The 23,414-nt window shown below is 39.4% G+C and overlaps 1 protein-coding gene and 1 long non-coding RNA gene across 4 annotated transcripts in view; both read left to right on the top strand.

Annotated features, from left to right (window-relative positions):
- The window catches only part of CEP120 (centrosomal protein 120), a 46,160-nt gene extending 22,966 nt beyond the window's left edge, over positions 1-23,194 (top strand). For 2 of the 3 annotated variants that reach the window (XM_068175924.1, XM_068175926.1), the window contains exons 18-21: positions 1,128-1,250; positions 2,705-2,803; positions 20,329-20,474; positions 21,154-23,194. In XM_068175924.1, the coding sequence (XP_068032025.1) occupies positions 1,128-1,250; positions 2,705-2,803; positions 20,329-20,474; positions 21,154-21,391 (606 nt within the window). In that variant the 3' untranslated portion in view covers positions 21,392-23,194. Of the gene's footprint in view, positions 1-1,127; positions 1,251-2,704; positions 2,804-16,060; positions 16,195-20,328; positions 20,475-21,153 lie in introns of those variants that run through there. The other variant, XM_068175925.1, reaches the window with a different exon arrangement.
- Positions 2,813-12,148, top strand: LOC137464542 (uncharacterized). The gene is made up of 2 exons (XR_010994276.1): positions 2,813-3,444; positions 10,910-12,148. It is a non-coding gene; the product is annotated as an uncharacterized lncRNA (long non-coding RNA).
- Positions 23,195-23,414: the final 220 nt, after the last annotated feature.

The following is a 23,414-nucleotide window of genomic DNA, read 5'->3' as shown; positions in this document are numbered from 1 at the left end:
GTATCTTGTGTTCAAGTTCAGTAGGTAATTGTAGTTCTGTGAGAAAAACAATGACAGCAAACCCTGTTTTTGTATCACTCCCTAGGAAACATCTTTACTTTCTTACATCCATTCTGTAACAACCATAAATGCAAAAACCAGAAATTTGAGAGAAAAATAGAGCTGACCCAGTTGGAAGATTCAAAGAATTAAACTACTATTGTACTAGTAGAAATTGTTGGCTTTGAAACAGAAATTAGTTCTCTAAAGCATTTTCACCCAGTATTTAAACTGTGGGATAGAATTCATGGAAATACTTGCATTATCTAGTTGGACAAAAATATGAGATCAGCACACGGGATCATATTCTAGTCTGGAATACTTCAGTTCCATCAGGTGTATTAAGGTATTTATAGTTGAAAAATATTTAACGGGAGAAGAAAATACTGCAGAAAGTTCTTAGTATTTTTAAGCTATTATAAAAAACACTGTTAAACATTTGACTTCCTTACTTTATCTGTAGCGAGTAATTGTGTATTGGCATCATTTTTCAAATTACCCATTGTGTGTAAAAAGCAAAGCACTCTTTATAAAAATCTTATTGAAACTGTGGAAATACACTGTGAGGGCAGAGGGACTCAGCATTAAGTCATTAGTCACTGAAGCCTTTCTGCTTCAGCCTTTCTTCTAAATCATTTGGCTGTACTAAGTAGTTTCCTTTTGCAGACATTCCTAAAAAAGTTATACTGTGAAACTGAGTAAGTAGTAAGACTTCATATAGTAGCTAACACTGGCTTTCTTTAAAAGATGTGTAAATCTTAGTATTATGCTTTCTGTATTTCTTCTTCAAGTTGTTCTAGAAATGTGAACAAAAACATGCATAAATCTTGATCTTATGTTTATGAAGACAGACTTCTTTTTTTCTTTCCAGTACTGAGCAAAGATCCTCTCTCTTCCTATTAAAACATTACTGTGTGCCATCATCAAGAAATCATTCATTATGAATGTGTAACTTTCAGTGTCTGTTTTATATCAGATAATTGGCAGTAAAATGTTTGTTCCAAAGAAGTAACTTAAATTCTGTCATCTAATTATTTGTCTGTGAATGGGCTTTACCACTAACTTGCATTTTGGTTTCTTTAATGTAGCTTTATGAAGCAGAAAATAAGCATAAGACTTTGGAGAAGGAGTTTCAGCAATACAAAGAACAGCAAAGTAGCAAACCAGAAATCCAGCTACAATCAGAAATAAATCTTCTCACTTTAGAAAAGGTATATTGGATTTTTCTGGTACTTAAAAATTGTCACAATGGTGTGTTCACTGATAAAGGGGATGTAGAAAATTAACGACTGTGTTGGTTAATTCACCACACCACTGTGTGATGAAATGGTTAATTTGTCCATTTTGGTTTACTTTTTCCAGTAATTTCTTCAGAGTTTAAGTATTCAGACACAAATAAGGTCAACAGTGGCCTTATTTCTGTAGAGGAAGCAGTAATGTTAGAGGCTAAAACAGGAAAAAAACATAACATATATATTTAAATCATAATTTACGATGGGGTCTCTGAACATTCTGTTTAAAAAAATAAAGAAAGATTATGATTTTCTTGAGGATTAATTTAAACTGGTTTTCCATTATTTGTATTTTTGTAATTAAGTATTTCTGCAAAGAGATTGTGTCACTTATCAATAAAATGGAATCGCTGTCATACGTTGATATGCTTAAAAGCCATATATTCCCACAGGAGAGAATTTAAAGTCACAGTTATGGGCATTTATTGCTCAGAATTATTGTGAGATTTGAGTAAAGTTCTTAGTGAAATAAGCTGAAAAAAAATTAGGCCAGCCTTCTTGGCACAAAATATACTCAGTAATATGGCTAGTCTGTATGTTAGTGTATGATTTAAAAACTTCTACTAATGCAAGCAACTGATGCAAAATATTTTTGTGTTTCTACAGGCTTTTTAAGCTCTTACATTAAATATTTTAGATTTCCTATTTTTGTTAGATGAATTAAGCAAATCAATGATTTAAGATCTTCACAAATTTAATGAAAATAATTTTTGTTAGATTCAAAAAAGCATTTCTTCAGATGTGAAAAATACTTAATTTTTGTTGGTTTTTTGTGTGCTTCATAAATATTTTCTTTTGTCTTTTATTATCTGTGCAAAAAAACATTTGTATTAAAATGATTTTTTTACAGTAAAAACTTGTAAAGGTTTTTTTAGTTAGTAAGATCATAAGTTCACACTAGATACAGAGATTTTTAAAAAACGGTTTGAGTAGATGAGTATTTCAGGGAAAAGAATTTTAGTAGGACATATCTACCATCAGCAAACTAAAAAATAATCTATGTACCTTTTTAAGAGATTTATCAGCTTTTTTGTGAAATTAGTGTTTATAACCTTACTTTGAATAAAAAAGGGATGAGGGGATGGCTCATCTGAGAATCTTAAATGTAAAGGTTACATCAGCAGATTTAGTGCTAAAAACTAATCTTTTTCTTTTTGTATAGACGGCCATCCAATAAAAATAAGGTTATATTTTAAACAAGAAAATGTTCGTGTGCCATAATATTTATGTTATATTGTATAACAGCTTTAGATGATGTTGTATATTATGCTACATAAACACTTTTCTTAAACCAGACCGTTTGTATATATACATCTTTCAGTGATTGTTACTGCTGTTATTGCTTGAGCTGATATGATTTTAATTGCTTTTAGGTCGAACTTGAAAGAAAGTTAGAGTCAGCTACCAAGTCAAAGCTTCATTACAAACAACAATGGATGAGGGCTTTGAAAGAACTTACAAGATTAAAACAGGTAGGCAGGTTTTCTTTGGTCATATGAGACAACCAAGTTATTGTCATGTAGGAAGCTACTAGGATTACTGTTAACTACTGTTTTCATGTTATTAGTGTTGTTTTTTTTTTTAAAGCAAATCTCTCAGCTGTGCTTTTAACAAAAATGAGAACAGCAAAAATGGCTTGTTTGACTTTGAAATCAAGAAAGGCCAAGACTCAGACCTGTAAAGAAGGCTGAACTATTTAAAGGCAGATGTGATTAGAAAAATAAGAGGTTTAATTTAATTCCAAATAATTCTGCATCAGGACTTCCAGGAAAATATTTTGCCACAATCCCAACTTTCTCAGTCAGTTACATAATAATGGTTTTGTATTTTAATTGTATAATGAATGAAGGGTAAAGGTGAGAAATAATTCTTCACTTTTATAAATAAGGTTTTAAGTTTTGATGAATGTATGAAATTAAGAAAACTTATCTTAAACTGGATGTGAAATTTTTCTCTGCTTTGGAAATTCTAACCTCATACTTGCTATTTTACTACTAGGTTTTAACAGCTCTTGTGTCTCTGTGGACATCTATAGAGATACAATTATATACTTTTGACTTGAAATTATTATGTTTAAACTTGCAGTAGTAACAGCTTCACCCTTGTTGAATCTGTATTACATGTTGTGCGCGGCTTCGCGTTACTTTTCTCGGCCCCGGTCAGCTCTCTAGCGCCCAGCTTGAGCGTCTCAGCTTTTTGTCGGGGCCGGGGCTCGCCACAGTTCCCGGGCGCTTTTGCTGCCACGCTCCGGGGTGGGCTGTTGGCCACGCTTCACTGTCGGCACGAGGGAAGAAACAAAGAGGCAGGGAATTTATCCAAATCCATCCACATGGCGGTTGGATGCTTTACTGGCTGCGAGAGCTGCGGTGGAAAAGCTGCAGCCTGCTCCCAGCTTCGCACGGATGCAAATGGCCTCGAGCATGCCGAGGAGTGGGATGAAATAGGGAAGGGACAGGGCAGACGGTGAGTCCTCCCGCCCAATGGGTACAGACATCGTGGTGATGACGTGCACTACAGCGACCAATGGGAACACGGCAGGGGCGGACACGGAGCTTTGGGGCGAGTGGGACCACAAGAACGGGGAGACGGGCACGGAAACCAGAGGAGTAGGGGAAAACCCGGGAGATGCATGAGGGTACAGAGAACTGGAAAACTAACAAAGAAAAAACCCATCATTTGAACCCAAACCCAGGATGCAACAATTCCCCACTTTAAAAAATATAAAGAAGACATTTGTTTCTGTTTGGATTCTTGCGCAGTGGCCTCTTCTCCTAGTTTCTTTTGCTGCTGTGACTGCTTTGTAGATGGAGAGGGCCTGGAGATGGTACTGGAGCTGCTTTCTTCCTGGGTGTTTGGGGATAGGGGAACTGGGGAAACAACTTTATAATAAACACGGGCTGGGGACATATACAGGCTGAGGTAGGTGTGGGAAAAGTGCTTTTTAGGGACATGTTGAGTCTCTCCCTTTTCTGCGGCGCCTGCGATTGGATGCAACCCCTTGGTTGGTGGGATCATTGGTTGCATCCACTGGCACTGTATCGCTCCGACTCACTGACTGTCCTGGAATGTAAGGTTTAACATGCCTCCTGGGGATCCACTTGACTCTTAAGGGCGTGGATACGCAGGCATATCCCCGTCCCCAAGTCAAAAGTGGGAATGGACCCTGGATTTCTTTAGAGTCCGGATCCCTTACTAATACTGGAGGCCTCTCCTCTGGCTGGAGCTCCTGATGTTGTTTGAAATGTCTCAGGGCTGGCGGTTCTTGCCTGTCAAAAGAGCAGTTTAGGAAATTGATAGTAAACAAGGCCTTGCAGAGCCTCTCGTGCAGTGACAGCACTCGCACATCTCCCCGCTGCTTCCGGAGGACCTGTTTCAGCATCTGGTGAATCCTCTCTATTATGGCCTGGCCGGTGGGGGAGTGAGGAATCCCAGTTTTATGTTGGACTCCCCATTCCTGCAGGAAGTTACTGAGCACCCTGGAAGTATATGCTGGACCATTATCAGTTTTTATTGTGGCTGGGACCCCCAAGGTGGCAAAGGTGTGTATGAGGTGTTTTCTCACGTCTGTGGCCCTTTTCCCTATGTGGGCTGAGGCAAAAACTGCTCCCGAGAAGGTGTCCACGGTTACATGGACATTCTTGAGTTTCCCAAATTCGGGGACTTTGGTGACGTCCATCTGCCATACCTCACAACTGCGGAGACCTCTGGGATTCACACCTGCTCCCAGTGTTGGTAAAGTTGCCTCCTGACAGTTGGGGCATGCGGCCACAATTTCCCTGGCTTGGTCACGCCGCAGATGGAACTGGCATACCAGACCTGGGGCATTTTGATGGAACTGCTGATGGCTGAGCCTGGCCTGCTCGACTGTGTTCGGCTGTACTGAGGCTGCCAAGGCATCTGCTCTGCGGTTCCCTTCGATAATAAAGCCTGGGAGATCCGTGTGTGATCTCACACGTACCACATAAAAGGGATGCTCACGGTTAGAAACCAGGTGTACTAATTCTGTGAGCAACCTGAAGATGACTTGATTTGGGACCTCTTTTACAATTGCATGTTCAGCTCTAGACACTGCTCCTGCCACATATGCCAAATCTGTGACTAGATTAAAAGGTTGATCGAATTTTTTAAAAGCCCTCACAACAGCATCCAACTCAGCCACTTGTGGGGAACCTTCCACCACCTTAACGTCTGATTCCCACAACTGAGTCTCTGGGTCTTTCCAAGTCACTACTGAATTGTGGGACTTCCCTGACCCATCTGTGAACACTGTCAGTGCTTTGAGTTGCTTTTTACTTTGTAAATCTTTTGGCAACAATTTGAATTCTGTATTGAACAGATGATGGCCAGGATGCCCAATTCGAATTTGGCCTAAGAAGCTGTCTAGAGCAAACTGCAAATTTTCATTTTGTCTGAGAAGGTGTTCAAAGGTCTCCTTGGTCATTTTCCCTGTGGATGTTTTGATGGGGAGGTGGATACATGTGAAGTCACAACCCTCTAGTACTTGCAGATGAGCCCTGGCCCGTATTATGAGCTGCGCCATCAGCTCTTGTGGCCTGGTGATACTTTTGGACTGTCTGTAGCCAAGGAACACTCACTCAGTTATCAAGAGGGGGTCCTGTTGGCCCTTGTCCCACTGGAATATTATACTGTATAAATGGAGTAACTCACCTAAGATGATGAAGCAGAAAGGCAGCCCTGGTTGACAGCGATGGGCTTGCCTGCTCGCGATGGTGGTTTGGACCTTCTCTAGTGCAGCTCTGGCCTCCCGGGTCAGGACTCTCGGGGAACTTAAACCCTCATCCCCCTCCCTTTCTGCTAACAAGTCAAAAAGAGGGGATAGTTCCCTCATGGTGAGTCCCAGCCATGGCCTGATCCAATTTAGCGATCCGCACAAGCGCTGGATGTCATTCAGCGTCTTGGGGTTGTTACCTATCTGAATTTGTTGAGGCCTATTCATTTGGTTATTAATTTCTAGGCCCAGGTATTTCCAGGGTGGCAGTAACTGTACCTTCTCTTTTTGTAGTTCGAATCCGGCCACTAACAAGGCCCTAAAAGTGTCCTCCAGAGCTGCTTGTAGGACCTCGCTGTCAGGGGCACAAATCAGCATGTCATCCATGTAATGATAGAAAATACAGGATGTCCACTTGGCACACATTGGGGACAGAACCCTGGCAACATACCACTGTCATATAGTGGGGGAACATTTAAGCCCCTGAGGTAGTACTGTCCAGTGGTAGCGCTTCATAGGGGCTTCTCTGTTGATGGAGGGTACAGAGAAGGCAAAACAGGGAGCATCATCCGGATGGAGCGGGATTTGAAAGAAGCAATCCTTAATTTCAATTACAGCCAAATTATAATTTTGGGGTAGCATAGATGGAGATGGCATACCCGGTTGGAGAGAGCCCATATCTTCCATGGCTTCATTAATTTTTCTTAAATCATGGAGGATTCGCCACCTGACCTTCCCCGATTTTTTAATTACAAACACTGGAGAGTTCCAGGGCCTGTTAGTTTTGACTATATGTCCCTTTGCCAATTCTTCCTCCACTAGTTTTGTGAGCGCCTGTAGTTTTTGTTTACTTAGCAGCCACTGCTCCACCCAGACAGGCTTATCTGTGAGCCATGTTAATTTCTGTGTGGGGCGCTCCTCAGTGGCCGCACCTAAAAATGTTGGGGGGCCGGAAATTCCAATTTGGCTCCCCACTGGGACATGGCGTCTCTCCCCCATAGTGTAAATTTACAGTCGATTACGAATGGACGTACTGAGGCTAGCAGTCCGTTCAGACCCTTAATTTGGGTAATATTTTTTGATTGCTTTGCTGGCTGGGGCCCACCTAGTCCTAAGACTGGTGTGGCCACACTTTGCAGCTCCCAGTGTGACGGCCACTTATGTGGTGGGATGACCGTCACGTCTGTCCCTGTGTCCAACATCCCCTGAAGGTATGCAGAATGCCCCTCGCACTTGAGTTTACACCATACGAGGGGTTTTTCCTCTCCCAGCTTGCCAGCATAAAAGACTGAGAGTTCCAGGTCATTACACAGAGCACGAGGAATAGGAATTGCCTGTGCAATAACCTGGCCCTTAGGCAGGAGGGGGAGAGGGGATGGACACAGCGTGCCAAGAGATAGAAGAGCCTTGGATTAAGGGTGGAAATTACTGGAGGAACCTCTATCTCAAGTGGGGTGCTTTTTGTGTCTACGACAACGAGGTACCTGCAGTTCAGAAGGTCTTCCTTCCTCCTGGTTTCACAGCGGCAGATGTGTGATAGAAGCTCTGCATCTGCTATGAAGAAATGCCAGTCCTGGGAACGAAAGTGGACAGAATTGGTGAGTCGGAGCCGATAAGGCTCCCTGATGTCAGTAGAGAGGCAGCCACTTACAGATGGAACTAGATGGTGTATCACGGCTCCTCTCGCAGCACCACGACTTGCCTCATTTTTATCAGCACGCAAGGCAAGTGCGCGTTCCTTTCCTAGTTTTTTGGGATTGTGAGGTTCCCGTCCCCCCTCCCTCCTCCCGCAGCCCCGGGTGGTATAGTCCTTAGAAGTGGGCAGCGATCCTGAAAATGTCCCTCCTGATGGCAGTGGAAGCACTGGCGTGTGGATGGTAGTCACTTCGGAGCTGAGTTCCTTGGAGGAGCAGCAGCAGATGCAACCAGCTTTTGTCTTTAGGTCTCTTTGGGGCCTCCTCCTCCATCAGGTGCAATTTCAGGGTGCACTCCTCAATGATCTGGTCAAGGGTCGGCGCTGGTGAGGCTGGCAGGGACAGGATGATCCTTTTGCACATGGTGTTGGCATTCATGTGCACCACTTCTAGGACTAGCCTGTCTCAGTGTTCAGGTCTCTCCACCCGTCTCTCGACTGCTGCCCGGACCCGGTCTATGAAATCTACAAAAGGCTCTGCAACACCTTGTTTAATTGCTGTATAGGGAACCATCGGGTCCTTGGTGGGCATGCCCAGGAACACACGCTCTGCTGCACCCCTGGACATGTCCAGCACGGCCGTTGGAATTCCCCAAGCTTGAAGTTGCCCCTCACTCCATTCTCCTTCACCCACGAGATGGTCCAAAGTGATTGGTTCTTCCACGCAATCCAGTCTGTAAGGCCCTTTTCAGATTTCGGGAAGCAGGTCTGCTGCCAGTTTCTTCCACCTCCTCTCCCACAGGCTGTATTCTGATGGGAGAAGCAGGCAGCTAAACAGACGCTTAAGGTCTGCTGGCACTTCGGTTCTAGATGTTAAAGTCACTTTTAAAATGCCTTTAAAAAGGGGGCTTTTTTGTCCAAAATCACGTGATGTTTTGCAGACCACTTTTATGGATTCATAGGGAAGGGATGTCCACATAGGGTTTTCCCCTCCCCTGGTGTAGGCAGCTGGAGTGCAGAGCGACTGCTCAACTTCGTAGATTAGGCCCCGACCCCTCCCCCCCCGCCCCTCTCCCCTCCCCCCCAGGTATCCAAGGAGCAGGAGGACGTGGGGACGGGGTGCGAGGGACAGGGCGGGGAGAATCTTCTCCCTGGGACAGCAGGGCGGAGGTGACAGAGCCCTCCCTCTTGGGGGAGGGTGGGACTGATGTTGCGGCAGGCAGGACATGGAAGAAGGGAACGCCCACCCGAGGGGGAACGGGGAGGGGTGGCAACCCGATGCCTGGAGTGGGCGGTGTCCACACCCACAGGGAAGCAGGAGGGGGTGGGGTCAAAGGTGGGATACAGGGAACAAAGGAGATAAAGGGATTATGGGAAGAAGAAACCCCTCCATGTGGCCGTCCTCCATCTTGGGAAGACAGAGGCCCGAGCCACATGTCTGCGGCTTCCTCACCGGGACAAAGAAAGGGACTCAGGGGAGCAGAGCTGCGCAGGGTAGCGCCAGAACTGGGATTTTTGACTGGGAAAAAGGGATTGAAAAAGGGGTTTGGGGTCGGTTCCTCAGCGAAGCAGTTAATTTCACTAAGGCGGGGGTGCTGGGGCAGCACAGGGGAGCCAGGAGCATGGTCCACGTCTGTGGAGCTGTCCTGCGCCTCAGAGTGGCAGAGTACTCCCCTCTGCCTACCCAGGTTAGGGGAAGGAGGGGTAGGAGAGGATGGGGAAACGGGTTTAGGGGAAACAGCAGTTTTGCCTGATGGCTCTTTCCTTTCCCTGCTCGTGTTCCGCGCAGACTCTGTTTTTACAACTTCCAAGATCAGCAAATGGAGCTCGGGGAAGCAATCTTTCACGGAGGGATCGCTGCCAATTCCGTCTGCTTACCCGGCTCCTACTTGCTCTCAGAGCTCTGTTCTGTGAGCATCCTCCGTGATTACACGTGGAAAGGAAAAGCAGAGCCATCATACAAACTGCTTGACTGAATTTTTGGGGTAGGGACGTTTTACCGACAAAATACCCTTAATTTGGGTATAGAATTCCCTTTGTTGGGTAGATAGTGTGGTCCCCATGCTATTTCTACCCACAACCTCACCCCGATGCAGAAAAAGCGAAAGAAAAAGCAAAAAATGCAAAAGACCCTGGCGGCCTGCCTCACATGCTGCACGCTGCGTGTTCCATACCCCCGGAAATGCAGCAGAGCCCACCCACGTGAAGTATTAGCTGGGTACCCCCCGCGGCTAATCACTCACGAAACCGATATCTTCGCAAATAAAAGCTGCTACCAGGGTCTTCTTTCCCGGGAAGCGTCCGTTCTTCGGCTTTCCATAGCCGTGAATGGTTGCACTTCCAGTCCCACGCGGGAAAACAGTGTGTTTTCCAGCGGGTGGCGGAGATGTCACTGACTTACTTCGGGGGGACTCTTGCTCCCGTTTTCAGTTCGGCATGGAGCACTTTTCCGTCGTGGACCACGACCCTGCAGTGGCAGCGGCAGTTTTCCGTGCGGATCGCGCTCGCTGGTTTCGGCAGCAGCGCTCGCTAGTCAGCGGCGCGGCTTCGCGGCGGCTGCGCTCTCTCTGTGCAGCTCCTGGGTGCTCTGTGGTGACTCTCCGCCTGCTCCGTAGCCTTGCGCTGGCCGTGGCCCTGACGTTGGGCGCCACCCGTGGCTTCGCGTTACTTTTCTCGGCCCCGGTCAGCTCTCTAGCGCCCGGCTTGAGCGTCTCAGCTTTTCGTCAGGGCCGGGGCTCGCCACAGTTCCCGGGCGCTTTTGCTGCCACACTCCGGGGTGGGCTGTTGGCCACGCTTCGCTGTTGGCGCGAGGGAAGAAACAAAGAGGCAGGGAATTTATCCAAATCCATCCACGTGGCGGCTGGATGCTTTATTGGCTGCGAGAGCTGCGGTGGAAAAGCTGCAGCCTGCTCCCAGCTTTGCATGGATGCAAACGGCCTCGAGCATGCCGAGGAGTGGGATGAAATAGGGAAGGGACAGGGCAGACGGGGAGCGCTCCCGCCCAATGTGTACAGACATCGTGGTGATGACGTGTACTACAGCGACCAATGGGAACACGGCAGGGGCGGACATGGGGCTTTGGGGCGAGTGGGACCGCGAGAACGGGGAGACGGGCACGGAAACCAGAGGAGTAGGGGAAAACCCGGGAGATGCATGAGGGTACAGAGAACTGGAAAACTAACAAAGAAAAAACCCATCATTTGAACCCAAACTCAGGATGCAACAGTTGTGTTTTGTTATCATCTGTCTTTCATGAATTCCAGTAAACATTAGCTGAACAATGTGCTTAAGAATGGCTAGCATTTCTGTTGGCCCTGACAAACAAATTAGTAGATCATTAATCCCAATTGATTCATGAACAAACCTTGACATGAAAACAAGGCTTCACTATTCAAGTTTAATAAAAGGTTTTTATTGCCTGTGTTCACACCTACTTCCAGCTTGAGGAGCAATGTTGGGTTTTCTTACAGATTGTGGTACCTGCTTCATTTCTACTGATAGAATATTCAGGTTTTGGAGAATGAGAAGTTAAGCCCATGTTCTTGTAATTTATAATGCTTCTTTAATCTGTATTTCTCTTTGAAGAGAGTCAATGCACACCACAATGATTTTTAGTTAGTAAGATAAAACTAACCTTCATTTGCAGTCTTCAAATTGTACCCTTTTTGCTGAGCGATAAAAGGAGTCATCTCCAATTTGTGAAACATCTATGCTTGAGAACATGATAGTAGGAAGAATATAAATCTTATCCCTCTGATTAAGATTTCTTCAACAGTCATGAAATACCCAGCCTATTTTTTCTTGCCATGTTTTAAAATTCCCGTAGAATAAAAGCACAGATTGTCACTTGCCACACTGACACTAATGCATATCACTGTAAGGTGCTTGTTACAAATTTCATTACCATAGACCTGATGAACTGATTTCATTAATATATGTTGATGGTTTCAACTGAACCTCTTGATGAAAGTCTGAACCATGGAATAAGTTGGCATGTACAGAGAATTATGCTACCTAAAACTTCTACAACAGAACAAACCCTCTCAAAGCAGTTTCTTGTGGTTTTTATACTCCTGTGCTTCATCTATACTTAGTCTACTGATAAAGGTTTTAAGTGACTTTAAAGAGCCAAATAAAAGTTGAAGGAAATCTGATCAAAAAAATTTACTGTGTTTTAAACATGAATTTGGAAACTGTAACTTAAGGAATTCTAGATTTGCTGTAGTTCAGATGATTTGTGCAATTGTGCATAGTCTGACCAATTTCTTGTTTGAATTGGATTAGTACCATGTTAATTTTGTGTTGCCTCTGGTGAATAGCTACAGGGCTGTAATCTGTGCCAGTAATTTGTCACACCAAAGCTCTCTAGAGTACTTTACAAAACATTTGTGTAGTGAGGATTAGACGCTGAAAGCCGTATCTTAGATTGTTAATAAATGTTAATGACAAAACCCAGCTGGTAAGTCTTGGAAATGAGATCTAATGCTTTGTGCCCATTGCCAAAAAAATGTTTAAACAGAGATTTCCATTACTTAAAGGTGACCTGGTGCAGTCAATTTGTGAATTAAAGAAGCATAATCTACAGGCTAAGCATTTAGTAAAATGCTCTTCTGATTTGCAACCATAAAAGTCAATGTTTCCTTAATTAAAAAGTTTTCTTTTACTTTGGAACTAGTTCTTAGCACACATCTGGGATAGTTTTATATTTTGCAGAATATGAGGGACACAGCACATAACTTAAAGTATGGGACTGTTAATAGAATATGATCTAAGCTTCTCCATGGGTAGGACTTTGAATGCTAAACACAGTGCCGGTTTTACTGAAGTACAGGAAGGCACATGAACATCATATTTACCTGTACTTAGAAAATACAGTAGTTAGTTTAACAGTTTTTACAACTGATTAACAATAGACTTCACCTGGCTTACTTTTCTCTGTTGGTAAAAGTCTATTAATACTTCAATTATTATAGTTGTTCAACTATAACAGTTGTTCAATTGTTCAACATTTAGGGAGACAAAAATGCCATCAAATTAGTTATATAATCTGTGCACCCAGGTAAATGTTACCATTTCTGGAGATTTCAAAAACTCTTTCAGTGTTTGCTGATTAGGTGATCTAAGTACTACACAAATAAGATTTACTTTTTTTTTTTTTTTCATTTATGTGAGCATTATTTCTCAGAGGAATCCTCACTATTTGCATGAAATTGCATCCATACTTAAACAGAACTTAGATACCAAATTTAGTACCTGTCTGGGTGTAACAAACACTATATCAAAACAAAAATCAAAATTGGCAGAAATGTCATTTTCGGCAGTTGATTATCTCTGTTAGATTTAATCTAAATAGCCAAAATCTCAAAATGTACATGCATTCAGTGTTTTGGAAGAAGTGTTTTTATAAGTCTTCCTATGTGTTTGTCCTACAGACCTGTTAGAACCAGCACTGAGATATTTGTTTAAAAGAGCATAGACCATATTAGCTGGCTGATAATTCATTCTGTCTTGTCCAGTATCTTGCTTATCCACTCAGTAATTAATTTGATTAATTTATAAGTAATTTAGCCAAGGATAGGATGTAAATCTTTGTTTAAAAAAGAAAAAAGGCACACTCATGCACACAAAAAAAAAAAAAAAACACAGTTGAAAGTCTAAATCTTGGTTAAAAACTGTGTCTTGAAACCATCCAGGCTCTCCTACTGACTTGTCAGCTCTGGGTTATTTTCAGAAAACTTTACTTGAGTTCCTTAGCTTCAATCGTAAGTTTTTCCCACAGACTTGCATGGTATGTATGAGTGGGAGAGTGAATAGTGGCTGCTATTTAGCCATTGTTTAGTCTAGTGTATGTGTGTTTACATCTCCCTTTTGGATTTATAGGCAGCTATGGCAAAATAAAGATTGTGCTTCCTTGATTGAAGAGCCTCTTAACTAAAGCACCTGGTAGCATACAGGGATTCTTTAAGGATCTGATTATAATTCAAATTTTGATGATTTTTATAGGTTAATTTTTGTTAAATGCTGATATTTCTGTAGTATCTTAACTTTCAAAATGTGATTGAGATTTCCACCATACAAGCTTCTCAAACAGTATTGCATTTCTCAAGCACTACATTAGAGATGAAGACTGGTGAAGAAGATTAGTAAAACCTTGAAGTAAATTATCTCATAACTAGAATGCAGACTTGATTGGTATGGATTTGTTTGTGGAGGAGAAAGGAAAAAATTAATAAGTGAAAGGAATATTGTCAATTAGTTTTATTTAAGGAGGTGGGTGGGGGGCTGAAGGAAAAGGAGCAAGTGGAATAGCAGGTTTAGCAGTGCTGAGAAAGTAGTGTAGGAGAAGGTACCTGGACCAACTAATACATGTTGCAGAGATAATTCTTGATGTTCTTACATATGATATTCTTGATTCACCTGTTGCTGCTTACTGTGGGAAAGTGGCTGATGACTGGGTGATGGTGCAAGTATAATATATTTCCAAGTGTTTTGAGTTTCAAGTAGATTTTATATTCTGTTCACAAAGTTGCCTTTAATCCAGCAGCTGATGATTCTGGAGTGTTCCCTTAGATAAAATTTAAAAATGCAAAATGTTTAGAAACAAAAATTGTAGTACTACTTATTGAGATTTGAAATAGCCTGATGGTATAGAATAAGCAGTTGGGAATAAATCTGAAATGTTCCTTATTTTAGGATAAATTACAGGAGTAAAGTTTAGCAAGTTAGCCAGAAAGTCTTGACTGAGAATTTTCAGCATGCAGCATGTATGTTTAAACTTGTGTGCACTGAGATGCACTTGAAGAATACCAAGTATTCAATTATAACTCAACTTTTCAGTATACACATAATAAAATGAAGATGTTACAAGGGGATTTAGCAATGTTGGACTTAATTTTATGCATGAAGTAAATGAGCAAAAGTGTTTTATTAATATTGGGTTTTTACTTTGAAACATCTCAAAACAAATTCTGCTACATTTCAAGTCCTACTATACAGTAGAGGTTTGTTCCTTCTCTGTTTAAAAGAGTGCTTGTTGCTCAGTGGATTTTTACATTGTCATGGATTTAATACCTGAGTGTCTGATAAAGTGATACCAGTTCTATCACTGAGATGAATAAAAAATCCTTCCTTCTCTCTTACCATAACAAAATAGTCTTTTTGTGGTCCCTCAACACATTATAACAAAATTGTATATAAATTAATTTAAAGTGAGCGTGCCTCCCTTCTTATCAAACTGTTGTAAATCCTTTGCCATCTTCTTGTATTGATGGATTATTAGGAAATGGGCTTCTCGTGCTCTGCTATGAATGGTATACATAGAACAAGTTTTCTGTTATGTACCCTACAAATTGTTATGACAGACTTTTCAAAGGAGTCAAAGACTAATGTTGGGAAAGACATTTGAAAATCACGGAATATGAAGTGTGTAATGTAAATTACACACTCTTTCAATCATGAAAGAATCCCTTCTCACTTGTTTTAGTGTCTGTTTTCTAAGCTGGACTGTCATTAACTAAATGGGAAGAAAATCTTGCTTCAGCAAATATTGATTTTTATTTATTTTAATTTAATATTATTGTGTTTAAATATTGCTATTCAGGGCGACAGTATGGCACACCTCTAAAATTCTTGATTTTCAGTGGCTTAAATTAATCTGGACTTTGCCCTCTTCACCCCAAATAAGTAGGTGCCAAATATTTGCCATGTTTACATCACAATTTTATTAGTAATCAAATTAGAGATCAAATCTCATTTATCTGAGAGGAGTTCCTACCCAATATTAGCTTGGAGACAAAATGTACTGATAAACATCTCTTCTATTGAGTAAACAAGAATTTAGGACACACTATATTCATCTTTCTTCCCTACAAATCTAGGACTATTATCCCTAGGAAAGAGCATGCTCACTAGTGACACTGGTTTTGGTTAGTTTTGTGTTTGTTGGGTTTTTTTGATAGAATTTTTCTTCAGAGAAAAATATCAAAAGGAACAGGAACTGAACAAAGGATTCTGCAAAAAAGCCTTTCTTTTCCTTCATCGCTCCTTGGCTTCTTCATCATTCTGTCTTTTTCTCGGTTTAATTAAACATTATTAAAGATATGTCTTAAAAAGTTACCATTCTGAAATGAATTCATTCAGTGAGGGCATAAAGGACCAATCCATTAAATAAGATCCGATTAATATGAAAGCACTGGGAGTAGTGTGTCCTCTTTCTGGTCTGATAGAGCTGAAGACATTCTTCTATTAACCTTAAGAATATTTCTTCTAACTATACTAGTATAGTTAGTATACTTCTAACTATTCTAGTACTTTTTCTGACATATACCTCTTCTTTGAGCTAGTCTAAAATGCCTGCTTTGCTCTCAGATTGCCATTGTGAGCATGTTGCTGAGCAGCAGAATTGTATGGATCATTGAACTTCCCTGCCTCAAATAGTAACACATCAGCATGTCATGAAACCTGTGGTCCCACATGCTGCTTCTGGCCACATGCAGTTATGCCTTTCTGCTGCAGTGCAGGTGGAAGAACACTTTCAGAATTTTCTCTCGTAGTTCTGAGTAATATACTTCAAAAACTGAAGGAATGGATTATAAGGATACTACTCAGTGTAGTCTATCAGCTATGTGATGTTTTTTGTTTGTGTGAAAGCATTGCTGTCCTAGTAACAAGTGCTACTCTGTTTTGTATTAGTTTTGCAGTATTTAGCTTTTGATCAATTTTTGCACAGTGTACCTTCAAAATTAATTGTCTCATGGAATTATTGAGGTACACCAATTTTACAGACTTAGAGTATATATCCCAGCTTCCCATGACAGTACCCCTAGTTTAAAATGGGACAATGAGAGCATGAATAAACTGAATTGCAGAAGAAGGAGTTTCCCTGAAATTAATCCTTATCTCATTATCTGCAAAAATATTTTTTGAACTGAAACTAATCATATTATAAATCAGCATAAGCTGAAAGGCTGATAAAAGAGATAATGGCAATTAGAAATGCTCTTTTGTGTAAAAGAGTTAAATTTTTGACATCACCTAAGAGGAAAGTGTCAGTCTCATCCTCCACAGTAACAAGATGGTTTTCCTACAAATGAGTCAGTTTCTTGTAAATTACATTCTTACATAATTTATTGTGAGTCCTTCAAGGCTCTTACCACTGTTAGATAATGTCAACAGGAAAGCCAGGATGCACTAGACAAATTAATTTCAAAACCACAACTTGGATGTGCAAGGGTGTACTGTACCTACTTTAGTGATATCTGTGTTAAATTTCTTATACATGTTGTCTAATCAGGAGAAGTAGCCAATCACCAAGCTGAATGATTGGATTCTTTACCTGTAAAGACAAATAACTAGAAATTTCTAGGTCAACAGCTCCTCCCCTGAGACTAAATAGGACCTCACAAAAGAGATTTAACATACTCAAAATTTTAGGTCTCATGTTTGAGTTAAGGTGTAAGTCACAACTTTTTTTTCTTTTTTCCTGAAACAGTGGTATTTTAATTTGCTTAATTTGCTTTGTAAAGGATTTAGCTTAGGAAATTGAATGGGGACACTGAGAATAGGGATTGATGGTCTCAAAAAGAAGTAAATATTAGCTTGTCCTCATACTTCTAGATACTATATAACTGAGGTAATCAGATTGACTGTCAATCTATGTACTTGTTTTGTTAACTGAAGTTGAGCTGGTTTTGTAGCAACCTGCTTAAGACAAGGCTATGTTCAATGTTTTTTCTTACTGCCTAATTTAGCAAAATAAACAACTCCATATTATTCCAACTACCAAAATACTTACGATAATTCCATTCTTCCTCATAATTTGTTTATCCATTCTTCTTTTTAGCCTGTTTTGTACTTGAAATATGGCTTTACTGTCTGGGTACTGTTGCCTCTCCACATATTTGGGAACCAGAGAATACCATTGGGATATTTGCTGGGATTTAATAGAAAAAGAAAACCAACAAAACCCACTCTCTGCCTCTTGTTTCAAATACTTTAACAGTACTGCTTTCTATGCAGTATTTTTTTCAAGCATAAATGTCTATATTCAAAACTTTCTGTGGTCAAGATGCTCCTTGCATGCTGAAGTATATTACTTAAGTGATTGATTTCCATTCTTTTAATAACTTGAATCATGTCTCTAGTTGAAATATACCTAGTTTTGGGTTTCGGCCATACTTTTCATTGGGTGAGAAAGACCCAACTAGTGAAATTATGTGAAATATCCATCTGGTCCATACAGAGGCCAGCAGTAGATGCACAAGATCTAGAAACACAGGTTGAATAGCTGAATAACCTCCAGCAGCCCTCAGTCAGTCAGTTAAGTACACTGTGAGCCAGCAGTTGCATTCAGGCTTTAATCTCTTTAATGGACATAAGTGAATGTATTCTTTATTTATCTGTTTCCTTTTCAAACTGTTTCCTTTTCATTTTTGTCTCCATAATATCCCACTCTTTACACATCCACCTTTTCCCTGTTGAATTACATTGTATCAGCAGCAAACGTCCATAGTAATTTCTTCATTCATCAATATGTTGAAGGGTAGATTCTTGTGGAATTCCACTTTCACCTTCTTGCTCTTGTGGTGATGATCAATTTCTACCCTTTCTCTAGTGTTCTAAACTCTGAGTCAGCTGAGAGTGCTTTTTGCTGTGACTGCTTAGGTGTGTGTTTGGTAGGAAGTTTCTTTAGTGTGGTGTTTGGTTGGGTTTTTTAAGACTGGTGGGAAGATTAACTTTTATAGAAAAGCTAGATTTAACAGGCTAGATCGTGGTGTACCCCTATAACCTGTTAGGTTTGGGTTTAGTTATGGTTTCAACCAATTTGGCCACTATGGAAGTTAAGTGCTGCTGGTACTTTCTGGGTATTTCTAAGGCCTCTATTTAAAGAAAGAATATAATAAAAACTGGAAAAATAGTTATTCCTGTGGTGTACACACCAGTATTGGTGATGGATTAAGACTAACCTCCAGTCAGTGTCACAACTTTTTGTTTGGATTTCCTTATAACTCCTGAAAATTCTAAATATCAGCAGTCTGTAGTAACTTGTTTTAAGTACCTTGTTTAATCTACAAATACATGCATATACTGTATGTATTTGTAGATTATTCTCAGACTAAAGCAGAATAGGTTTTATTACAGTATTCTTCAACCCTTTCCCATATAAAAAAAGGGTTTCTCTAACATGGGAATGTCCTCCAAGAATTCTTGATGGGGAAGGAAGGACTATGGCCTTATCTTCACCAAGTGCTTTTTCTATGCTTCAATCATCAATCAGCTGTAGACTCTTTGGCAGGATTCCTGCTACTTTTTTTTTGTTAGTATGTATCTCTTTAGCAAGGTGTTCTTCAAGATTTATAACCTGTCTCACTGAAGTTTTAACATTTAATTTGTCTGGCTGGTGTATTGAATTTAGTATAAAAACAAAGTTTTTAGAATCTTTAGGGTTGATTGCTTTTTGGGTGCTTCTCTATTGTGTTGTCTGTTCACATTAACAGTTGAAGTCTTTTTTTTTAATACCAATTCCTTTTGAAATTCAGATTTTCTTGCCCATTATTGATCATCAACAGGGAGTGTTTAAAATGCTGGCTGCTGGAATTCAAGAAACTACCTTATTAAAATCTTTCAAATATTATAAGGTTGACTGTGTAAACAATATGCTTACACATATCAAACAAAGAAATTACCTTTTTTTAACCATGTAATAAATATAATACAGATTATATTAATATTCAAACACTTCAGATGAAAGCAATGTCAGAATTGCAAAGATAAACTTGCACTAGATATGCCTAGATCCAGGATGTTTTTGTAACCTCCTGTCTTATTTTTTAACTACCTGAGGTCTTGTGTCTAATTCTGGGTGTAAGACTGACTGTACTCAGTGCACAAGGTCATATGGAAAATGATAGGGAGGAAAATAAGTGGAGAGAGGACCATGTTTACTAAACCACTTTAATGTCATAAAGTGGTAGTGGATTCAAAGCTTAGTTTTTTTTAGTATCTGTATAGAGCTTAAAAATTAGAGCCGAGTAAACTTTTAGAATGGATAAACTGATTTCATTAAAACCACAAAGTAAGTTATCTAAAATTTTACACAGTACTATACAAATGCAAAAGGACGCCTTGCCAGAAATTTGTTTCCAAGGCCTATTTTTTAATCACAAGGTGTAATTTCAAAGAGAAGTTCTTGAAGCTTTGATACTAATCACTATGGGGCTGATGATGGAAGTTTCCTGCAGCTATTTAGCTTTTATTTTCTCAAAAAAAATATTTCTTATACCATAGAGTGAAGAAATAAATCTGATTAGCTTCAGCAGTTCCAGAAGTGTAAGTTTTAAGCCAGAGTTAGTAAGAGGGTTTGTTAATAATTTTACTATTTTGTTAATGGGAAATATATGTGTTCGGGCTGCAGTTGATCCAGCCTGGACAGGTTTACTGTGAAGGTGATAGTCAGTGGTCTTACTGCATTATAGATATCACTAGCTAAGACATTCTGTTAACTCCTACATTTCTAATACTCCTGGAGGTGTAATTGTCGTGACTTCATTCCTAAAGTTCTGCTCTGTCGCTATAATTAGCACTTTTACATGTAATCACATAGTCAACTGAGTTATGTCTTCACCCTTTCCCACAAGCGTGAACAAGAAAATGCAATGGCTCACCTTAAAAAGCAGCAACAAGAGCTCGAGCACATGAGGTTGCGCTATTTGGCAGCAGAAGAAAAAGAGCTGGGGAAAACAGACCGACAAGAGCTGGAGGATATCAGAAATGAACTTAACAGGTATAAAAAGTATTTGTAAGATTCCTCCCCAACTGTCCCCTTTCCTTCTATTTTCTTGCTAAGAGTCTCAAAACAGGAGAAAATTCAATTAAATCAAGATTATAATTGACTGTCAGTTCAGTGAAAGAACACAGTTTAGTGTCCTTGAGGTACAGATTGCATATTTGTAAAATGAAACAGTACAGCAGTATAGAAAAATCCATGTTTAACACTACATGGTTTATTTTTTGTTAAGGTCACAGATGTACAGTACCAAGCTTTTTGTCTACTTTAAATGTTCAGTTCTAAGCATAGCTGCTGTGTTAAGAAAAGAACAAGGCACATTTTATTCTTATTTTGAATACATTAAAATTTTAAATTTATCTAACATTGTCCTCCAAAAGCTGTCTGCACTAGTTTTGTATGTTGAACCCTTTTAATTTGAGTACAGTTTACAATACCAAGCAGAAGCCTTGATAGCAAATATAGTTACATATGCACATACAAAAGGTTTTGTTAATATTTAAGTATTATATTTCTTTTTAGTTGTAGTTGTTTTCCACAGAGACAGAATAATTTTTTACCTTTTACAGATTTCGTTATTTTACTTAGTAGTTCAGTTGATAAACTAAAGACTTAAGACAAAGATAATCAAAGTGGGGATTAATATTCTCTAATTATTTTATTTTCTCTACATCAGGCTAAAACAACAAGAAGAGGAGAGAAAGAAATTGCAGGATGCTAGAGATAATGCTGGTAGAGTGGATAGTCTTCATTGTAGAAAATTAAATGAGAATACAGATGATTACCTCTCTCATCTGATAGAAGAGAGGGACACCCTGCTGAGAACAGGAGTCTATAATCATGAAGACCATATTGTAAGTGAACTTGATCGTCAAATCAGAGAAGCTATTGCAAAAAGGAACATCACTATTTAAAAGCATGCAAAACGTTTTAAAGCCAAAATCTGAATAAAGTGACTTTTATAAGCCTATAGTACTTTGTGAAATATGTGACATCATGCTTTGTTTTGCACATTATGGTCAGCTCTCTTTGAAGTCAATGTAAATGCTTGCAACATGTAAAGTTAAGCACAGTTTTAAGTTTTATGGGGGCAATGACTGGTTTTTAACATTTTTATATTCATATGTATATATATATAATTGTGTGTGTGTGCTAATGTATTTATCTTGTGTACCCTCTTCTGAAATGTTTCCTACCTCTTTTGTATCACCCTGACTAGGTTTATTTGTAATATTTTTAATATTGATTCTAAGAGGTTTTTAGTCAATGTTGTTATGATTTCATTCAATTTTTAAAAATGTCTTTTCAGCTATACTAGGGGAAAATTACATCAGCTGTTTTCTCTGACAAATCTCTTAATTCTGAACTGAACTAAAGCACTGACCCAATGTTAGGTTTTTTACTAAATGACAAATAATAAATTTTTTTGCTTCTCTGATTGCAGCTAACATAACTAAGTTATGTAGTAAATAAGAGACAAGGTTTTAAGTGTGAGGGGGAAAAATCAAACCTTATGAAACTGAAGCAGAATAATTTATTAACTAGACTGATTATCCAGGGTCACCCCAGCAGTTTTGCACATGTCCTGGTAAGGCTATACCCAGGAGGATGAAGACCTTCTTCAGAAGTATACATGCATTCTTATATCGATCCCTAATGAGGAAAGATACCTGAAGCCATAATTCTCAACACAAATATAAAACAAGATCTTTTCTAAGTCAAGTCACTTAACATGTGTTTCAAAACATGTTAACTCATTACCACTTAAATTGTATGTAAAGTTTTGTTTGATTGTGGAAGTACGAACAGCGTGCAAGGGAGAAATTGATAATTAATGTTAGTTTGTCCATAAGCACAATTGAAAAATTTTTGTTTTCCAGCTTTCATTTCATTTCTGTTAGGTTTGTGTGGATTTACCTAGTAACAGTAACATAAAACTCCATTCAATAGGCATCTCCTGTAGTCACAACTGTTTCCATTTGAATGTCAAGTACAAAAATAATCTTATTATTTATTACATTTAGAATGAACGAAGATACCAATGGAAAAAATGGTAGTTTGGATTTCTTGAATAAAATCAATGAACTTTCATAGACAGGCTTGTATGCATGCAACCTTCCTGTTTTGTGTGTTATTAATTATAAAATGGAAGAAGTGGTATTTAGCTCTCCATGCATTCTTTGTCCTCCTCCTTACCATGAGTGTAGGTCCTGCTAAATAAACTATTCATTTAGACTCCTTAGAAAAGTTATAAACAAGCTGTATAAACATTGCAATCATATTCCCTGAGGAATACTGGAATACTTATCAATACCAGACTTTGTAAGAAATGCTTTTGTAAACGTATTTTTCTAAGTAGTGTGCTTAGAGATCCCTTTCCACTAGCAAAGAAAATACTACCCTCTTAAGTCCTCTAGAAATCCATGAAATGCAGTTTTAAAATACTTTTTACATCATGCGGTATGATATCACTGACGCAGGGTTATATGCAATTGTAAATTATTTGGGAAGCTTCTATCTTGACAGGAAAACTTGTTGATGACATTTTTTCTTCAAATGCTTACTCACTTGTGTAGTTTCTTCTCTAGACACTGGAGGGTGCCTGAGACTTAAATATTGCAAAGACAGTGTTGACTAAATTTTCATAACTGGTTGTTTTTTGAACTGGTATTTTATGACTTTTCAGGTGTATTATTTTATTAAATAAAATTCAATTTTCAAGTAAATATTAAGGACTTCAAACATATTTTTTAACTTTACATTTATTTTTTAACTATGGATTTGAGCAAATAATTTTGTTTACTATTTCCAGTCATATGACAGTCTTTAGTGCTTGAATCTATAAAATAATAAACTTGTTAATAAAAGTTAATTTTACTTTTTTTTTAATAATTAATTTTTTTAATTGAGTCTCTTTTGTGGTATGTAAAAATATTA

This window comes from Anomalospiza imberbis, chromosome Z, assembly GCF_031753505.1.
Source record: "Anomalospiza imberbis isolate Cuckoo-Finch-1a 21T00152 chromosome Z, ASM3175350v1, whole genome shotgun sequence".
NCBI lineage: Eukaryota > Metazoa > Chordata > Aves > Passeriformes > Viduidae > Anomalospiza > Anomalospiza imberbis.
This window is presented reverse-complemented; position numbering and strand designations above follow the sequence as displayed.